Genomic DNA, 7,974 nt, shown 5'->3' on the forward strand with positions numbered 1-7,974 from the left:
CTGGAGTTCAATCGTTTGCATTTAAGAAACACGAGTCACTATGACAAGGCAAGTCATAAAGTTATTTCATCTTCTCACACTTCAGATTCATTAACTGACAACACAGAACTTGTTTTGAACACACTCATACAATAGACATATTTCTTTGTCTCATGCAGGTACACACAACTTTTATCTTGTTTCTTACACACACTTTAATATGTATTCCTACATATGGTTATATTATTCCACCTTTGTAAAAAAAATACTTTAAGTTCAAAACATTGGTGATGTAGCAGAAAATCTGCATCTTCTCTTGTGACAGGCTTTTTGGCAGTTTCAATAGTGCAATAGACATGGTTAAGTGTGTGTGTGTGTGTGTGTGTGTGTGTGTGTGTGTGTGTGTGTGTGTGTGTGTGTGTGTGTGTGTGTGTGTGTGTGCGTGTATGTGTGCGTGTGTGTGTTTGTGCGTGTGTGTGCATGCATGCATGTGTGAATGAGTGTGTACATGTACATGTACATGCATGCACATGCTGTGGACTTTCAGTTACAACTGTATGGGGATGTTACATGGAGGATATTAAAAGACCGACACAAACAAACACATGTAAGACACACACGCAAACACATACTTTATCTTGCCTGATGTAGCACAACCAAATTTGGTTTGTGCTACAAATGAGGTATAAATGAAGTTCAAGGACAATCATTTCAATAAACGATGTGCTGTCTGCTGTTGTGACACTGTGTGAACATTTTGTCAAAATTCCATTAACACTGATAATACCTACCTTGTAGAGAGTTTGTCTTTGATCCCACTGTCATTGGTTCAGTTGCAACTTTCAAACTCTTCTTTTCTGGTGGTGGGTCTAACACTTCAGCAGCTAAATTTACTTCTTGCATGTCATCTCCAGCATCTCGAAAGACAGGAACTTCTGTTGATAAGAAAGGCAGTGAAGCTTTGTTTTCATGTACAACTGTTAAATTGTGAGGTTAGATTCTAAATACAATGACAAGGCCATGGCATGATGATGGCCATCATGGTTGTGGATATGGAAAAAAAATGTTATACTGCCCTCTAGTGTTGAGTTAATTGAATCTTACTTTGAATAATAGAAGCTTGTAGGATGTATACATGAATGTCTGTTATAACTGGGTGTTACTACAGCAGTATTTTAATACAATTAAAGTGACAAGTTTTGTCACTGAGGACACATAATACCTAGTCACTACACATGATTCAATATATCGTTTGACAGTTTGAATCATTATACATGAGTATTGTGCCTATCTAAACAAAAAACAACAACATAAGTTCAGAAAAACAGAATTACAGACTCTACCCCTTTAAGTATATTCCCATCCTTCTCTTTCTTGCTACATCAACTTGTAACAGATAACTTACCGTTTTCACGAGGTTCTCCTTCTGATATATCAGAATCGATTTCATTCAGTATGTCTTGGATTATATTCTTCAGTTCTTCAATATCTTCATCTGACAAATCGTCCAGTATTCTGGCAGGCTGATTGAGTTGTTGTTGTTCTATAAATCTTGTGATTTGCATCTCTGTAATAATGTCAAGGATAGGATTTATTAAATCTGGGTTGTTTTATTAAAACAATGTTGTACTTTTGTTTATATCTCTTCTTTTGAAAAATAAAACTCTAATCACAGACAATTAAAGAGACACGGTCTGTAACTTGAGAAGTTTGGGTGGTTGCTTTTTGTTCAAAGGGACACAGAGTGTGTAACTTTATGGTCTTTGCTGGTTACTTTTGTTTAAAGGGACACAAGCTGTACCTTTTATGGGTTTTGGTGGATAAAGGGACACAGCCTGTAATTTTGGGCTGTGATGGTTAAAGGGACACAGTCTGTAACTTTATGGTCTTTGGTTGTTATTTTTGTTTAAAGGGACAGAGTCTGTAACTTTGGGCTTTGGTGGTTAAAGGGACACACAAACTTTATGCGCTTTGGTGGTTAAAGGGACACAGTCTGTAACTTTGGGCTTTGGTGGTTAAAGAGACACATTCTGTAACTTTATGGACTTTGCTGGTTACTCTTGTTTCTTATATTATTCCAACTACTAAAGCATATTTAATCATTTCTGGCAACTGACAAGACTACTCACCAGAAAACTTTATGACAAGTGTGAAAATTAAATGATATAACATTTTTTGGTTACCAATAAATTTGAAAACACAACGCTCACTTTCTAAGTCTCTTTTGAACATTTCATCACTTTGGTCACACTACTGGAGTCTCAGTTATTGACTCAGCCACTTAAAAAATATTATTCTAATACAACCCAAAATTGTGTTATATAGTGCCACCTAGTGGTGAAAAAAAGAAAACTGAGTTTGACGTTACTTTTTTACAAACCTAGTTAACATTTTCAAGGTATTGTCAACTGTGTAATTTATCAATGGCATTTCAAAAAATCAAATAAAAGTTTTATTTAAATATTATAAATTCCTACATGTCCATTTACATAATGCATCAGATTTCTTGTAAAGAGGATAAGCAAGGACTATAGGTTTTCAGTTTGAGACCTTTTAGTTACAAGAATGACAAGTAAAATGAGCAAGGGCTGTAAAAAAGCAGAATTTCAAATCTCTCCAACTCTTTCATCCTAAACCTTTCCTAAGTCAGAACACAAGTTTTGACTTTGTACATACACAAATCAATAATATCTTACAGTCTATCAAAACCAGCTGTTCCTCAGTAAACTACGAATTCACGTCTACAAGAAGTCAAATTTCACCAAATTGCTTGACAGCAGTCTATGGATATCTAATACTTTACGTCTATGATTAGAAGGAGTTGACCAAGCTGTCAGACACAGTCTGTGTCTCAGAAATAAAGTCAAACTTTTATTTGACTTTGACAACCACTTTGTTCAGTTAAAAATCAAGAACAAAATATTCTACATTCTGATGATTCCAATACATCCCAACACTATAATGTGCTGTTATAATTGGTGTCTTTAATATGGTCTTACAACTGCACTGGCAAGTTTGCCTCAACTCATACTTGTGGCATATGGCCAAATAAAATAAAGTGTATTTCCGATAACTTGACCGACCCTAGTTTAACTTTAAGCAGCTGACCCTAAACATATTTACATGCAAAAAGGTAAAGTTATAACAATTTACTTCTATTTCCCTGTAGGTTGTCTTGCCAAAGTATCTTTGGCAACTTTTTTTTTTTTAAATCACATTCCAGAGAGAAACGATGTCTTTTCAGCCTATAACAGCACAGTCTGCATATTGTGTTTGTCTACTTCTGAATCACATAATTATCTTCATTTACTTCTTTTACACCTCATTAACTGTTATAGAAGTATTGTGACCAACAAGTATCTTGTCTTTAAAATCCTGACCTACCTACCTTATTTTCTGAAATCATGTTCTAGGAAACAAACATTTTTTTTTATATTTGCCTATTAAAGGCTAAAGCACACCATAGGCTTTGGTGAAGAAAGAAGTCTTCAGTTTTGTTTCGAAACAATCCTGGCTGGAGGCTTGGCAAATGTCAAGTGGCAAAGAGTGGGGAGGGAGCGACATAAGACCTCCGTAGGTGATTTGTCTGTAATTTGTTGCTGTAAGCAGATTCTTGTTTCTAGAACATAGAGTGTGACTCAGTGTGTATGGCTGGAGAAGATCACAAATGTACTCTGGAGTTAAGTCATGAAGAGCTATATACAATACTAATGTACATAGTGCATGTGTATACATGATGTACAAAATGGCCAGAATTTTGCAATTAGACAGGAGAACACGTAACCAATAGACAAATGCTCCAAACAGACAGACAGAATTCCATATCCATAGAGTAGTATACAGGTACGTGTAGTAAACTCTAGAGGTTAGTTTGGTAATTAGGCTGATAAATGTGTATAAAGCCACATTTCATTGACCATGCTTGGCACAAACCATCAATACATTATGAACACAACTCAATTCCAGCTGGATCTCCTCTGTAAAAGGCATACACTATGTATGTGTTGGAAATCTTTTTAGTAGAATTGTTAGTTCCTTCACTAATGATTTCAACTTAAAAGTGCATTTCACAGACAATTCATTTCTCTGATAAGAATGAATAAAAAATATAACATTCTTGCAGAATTAACAATATTGCTTTAATATGAGTGCAAAAAAATTCCTTGAAAATATAATATTTTATAACCAATTTTTTTAAATTTGGAAATTTGTGCGTAGCAAATAATGACGTCGTGTCATCATTGTGCAAAACATCAAAAAAGGGTGATATATAAGTTATACAAATGTAAATTCAGTCCTTGTTATGTTCCCTATTGACCAATTACCATGCACTGCATATAAAGTACAGACAAGATGTAATGAATAAAAAGTACAGACAAGTTTGAAATACTCCATTTGACATGAATTATTGTGTAATAAAAGATCACAAGTAAATTGAGATATTCAAATTAAGAAGGGAGGATAATTTATATAGATAGATACTTTATTTGCCACATTACACAGAGAGGAAATTGGATTGGATTTCTTGTGTGTATTTAAAATGGGCACGGTGGGAATAAAGGGGAATGTGAACTGTAGGAGAATAAAATAAACAGCTTGTTTCTTATATGTAACTCTTTACAAAAGTACTGAGCAGGAGGTGGATGGAGGCTATGTTTTCATCCCAGCTTGTTTGTCTGTTAAATTTGTCAGTCTGTTTGTTAGTAGGAGATCTCAATAGCTAAGGGTGGCTTTGTATGAATCATCATGGAAACATTGCCCATTGACCTGTTGCCGGTTCCAAGATGCATTACGCGTCTCTCCACACAATACCATGTATTCTGTACGCACGGAGGGGTTTGCACGCGCTAATCAGGGGGATGGTTGTCACATGACGGCACCCTGGGTTTACCCGTAAAATCCCACTCTGTCATCGATGGCGTTCAGACTTTGTTCTATAAAATCACCCATAATTAAAGAGGTCAACATGTCTTACCATCAGGTCCTGATGAAAATGTTATTTCAAACGTAATAAAGACAAAACAAGACTAAATCCAACAACATAAGTGACGTCCTCTCGCGCAATGCATCTTGGAACCGGAAAATCGACTATCTAAGGCATAAGGCAACAGCCCAACAACTGATTTTCTGTTCCCGCAATAGCATTGTGCCTCATGTTAAAATAAAACAAGAAGGTTGACTTTTTTCATGTACTGAGTGTTTTCTCTATAGTTATATACATTTAGAAGTGTACAGAGAGTCCTCAGTAATAATGTAGATTAAAGTAATTTAGGCAGGTTTATATGTGTCATTTCCTTCGCCTCTGTTTAGTAAGGCAAAATAAAAAAAATTGTGTGTTTCCGATAACCTGACTGAAATTAGTTTAAGGCCCTGACATTTTTGAAACATTTAAAACTAAAAGATAAGAAATTCTTTGTCTTCTCCAACCTTCCTGCATGTCTGTTTTCTTTCTCCAGCGATGTCTGTACATATTTCATCAAACTATCACAGAAGGGGGGTATTCCGACCATCAATTTTGGGTTGAAGCAATATTTTTCAAAAATCAAATCATTTAAAAAGATGAAATAAAATAAATACCCTCTTTTCTGAGGCCATGTTATTGGAAACACACAATTAAATTTTTCTGCCTCAAACATTATTAATTTTGATGGCCATACACTTATAGTATATTGACAACATTTTGTAGCAATTGATACATGCAAAAGTGTAGGCTCTATGATTGTCGTAAGCGCAGTCACCTTCTATTAGCTATCATGTCCTTGGCAGACTAAAAGAAGATCTTATGACTGATATACATCTAACAATTCAGTAATTGCCTTGCTACAAAAAAACATGTCGACCTAGAGATCTCTATTCGATACTCACCTTTCTCATCGATGGGTTTATCAGCGTCATTGTTCACTCCAACATCTTCAAATTCCTCCTCCGTACCATCACCCTTATCCTCATACTTGTGAACCGTAATCTCATCTTCTAAATTATGGTTTTTCTTCCCAAGATCAGCCTCTTCATCTTGGTTTCCTAGGAAACCAAAATCATTCACTAATGCTTGTTCTCCTACTTGCTGCATTTCATTGTTGTAGAGGTCAGCTAGGTAATCTCTCATCATCTGTAGCTTGTAAATTGTATCCCAGTCTTCGCCATCATCATTCGGTTGCTCGGGGTAACTATTATGAAATGCTTTCTCATCTGTATCATCTTGTACTTGCTTGGCTGTTTTAGGTTCATCATCCTGTTCACTTAGTAGCTTTTCCTCTTCATTGAGCAAGTCGTAATATTCTTTGAAATACCTGTTGAGGAGCTCATTTCGGCTTTGCTTTTCAATATCTTGTGTTTCTAACACCTTATCAATATACTGACGAAGTAAGTCTTCTAACACTCTTTCTTCATCGCCGTCCTCGCTATCTCCAAGTCTCACTAAAGCATCTTGAAGGAAATTGTCGGTATCAAAATTTTGCAGTTTAGAATTCTCTTTGTCAATGTCCTCAGTTTGTACATTTTGATACTTAGTTTCTAGTTCTTGAATCTGTTCATCTGTTAGCTGAGAGGTCTCTTCTGATTGGTCCTCCTCAGTGTTATACACGGTCAATGAACTTTGGCCCAAACTTTTACGATATGGCTCAAGTATTCTCTCAAGCACAGCCTGAACGAGAAAGAGAGAGAAATATTAAGTTTTGGAGGTTATAACTATCTGATAAAAGAAAAATTCAAATGTTTCAGAACTTTCTGATAGATGTACAAATTGTGTGGTAGATCTTCAACAAGTTGTCGATATTTTGTTTGCTTGTATTTTCATTTTATCATCATGTTCTAGATTTCTGTTGATATTTTTGTTACAAGTTACTGTTTTGCTTTTTGTGGTGATGTGATTTTACATGTAGCTGTGACTAATAAATATTAATTGTAAACATTTTCCATATTTTTGCTAAGGATGAGAAATGTACCATGATATTAAGCATAAAGGGTCCGAGGAATGAGGTAACACTGATAGAGCTTCTCATACAATCTACCTTAACTTTGATAGCTGCCCTTTGTAACGTGACTGGGGAACTCAGGTAGATTTTACCTACATGAATTTACAGCCTTAGCGAAACATTGCAGTTACAAATGTATACATCAATAAATATATTATGTGTATGGTTGAAGTGCCGCAATAACTACTGACATTGGCAGATTACAAACTTAAGACACCAATGTGGATGCTGATCATAACATACATAATGTAGTGTTGATTGGAAATGTTGGTAACATGACTTGGGAACTGGGTATATTTTACCTTACTAACAGACCATGGTAAAAATATTGCACTTACAATTGTACATATACAGGTCCATCAGCGGATATACATTTTTTTTTTAACTCTTGCAATTTGTTATGTACAGACCATTGAGACATGTATTGTGTAATGGTCTTTAAACAATAAATTAATATCATTATTATAATATTACGTTGCACATGTGTACATTTTGTATGGCTGACATGCTGCAATAATACATATATATCAGTATATGTTAAAAAATAGACAGTAGAGCAGAAACTCACTGACAGTGTTTATGGTTAAATCCTTTGCAAAAAAACACAAAATGGCTAAATGACACTCCTACTCAGCATTTAATACTATGCATATGTTTGTTTTTTGTACGATTCATTAATACTGAAATGTGCAACCAATCAACCTTGAAATGAATTGCATGGTGGCATTAAACAGATGTATTAATAGTCAGTAAATTAATGTTATTACCTAGTAACTCCCCGCATTATGCTAATACATACATTTGTAATTGTTTTGTTATAAAGAGAGAGGTCATTGAGTTAAACTGATCTAAATGCCACCGAGGTAATTTACCAGGGTTCCCCATCAAAATTAAGGTGCATGCAGGCCACTCAATTCAACGTTTCGTCTTTTTTGTAAAGTACGCTAACGATATGAAAGACTTCAAATATAATTCTGTTACATCTGTCAATGGAGCCTACATGTAGTACCTCAGTAATCTA

At 35.1% G+C, this 7,974-nt stretch overlaps 1 protein-coding gene across 1 annotated transcript in view; it reads right to left on the reverse strand.

Annotated features, from left to right (window-relative positions):
- The window catches only part of LOC144434036 (receptor-type tyrosine-protein phosphatase-like N), a 270,864-nt gene that overhangs the window by 197,291 nt on the left and 65,599 nt on the right, over window positions 1-7,974 (reverse strand). Inside the window, exons 4-6 of the mRNA XM_078122481.1 lie at window positions 5,845-6,622; window positions 1,385-1,546; window positions 771-914 (exon numbers count right to left, since the gene is read on the reverse strand). Coding sequence (XP_077978607.1) covers window positions 771-914; window positions 1,385-1,546; window positions 5,845-6,622 — 1,084 coding nt within the window. The remainder of the gene's footprint in view (window positions 1-770; window positions 915-1,384; window positions 1,547-5,844; window positions 6,623-7,974) is intronic.

Source organism: Glandiceps talaboti, chromosome 4, assembly GCF_964340395.1.
Source record: "Glandiceps talaboti chromosome 4, keGlaTala1.1, whole genome shotgun sequence".
Classification (NCBI taxonomy): domain Eukaryota; kingdom Metazoa; phylum Hemichordata; class Enteropneusta; family Spengelidae; genus Glandiceps; species Glandiceps talaboti.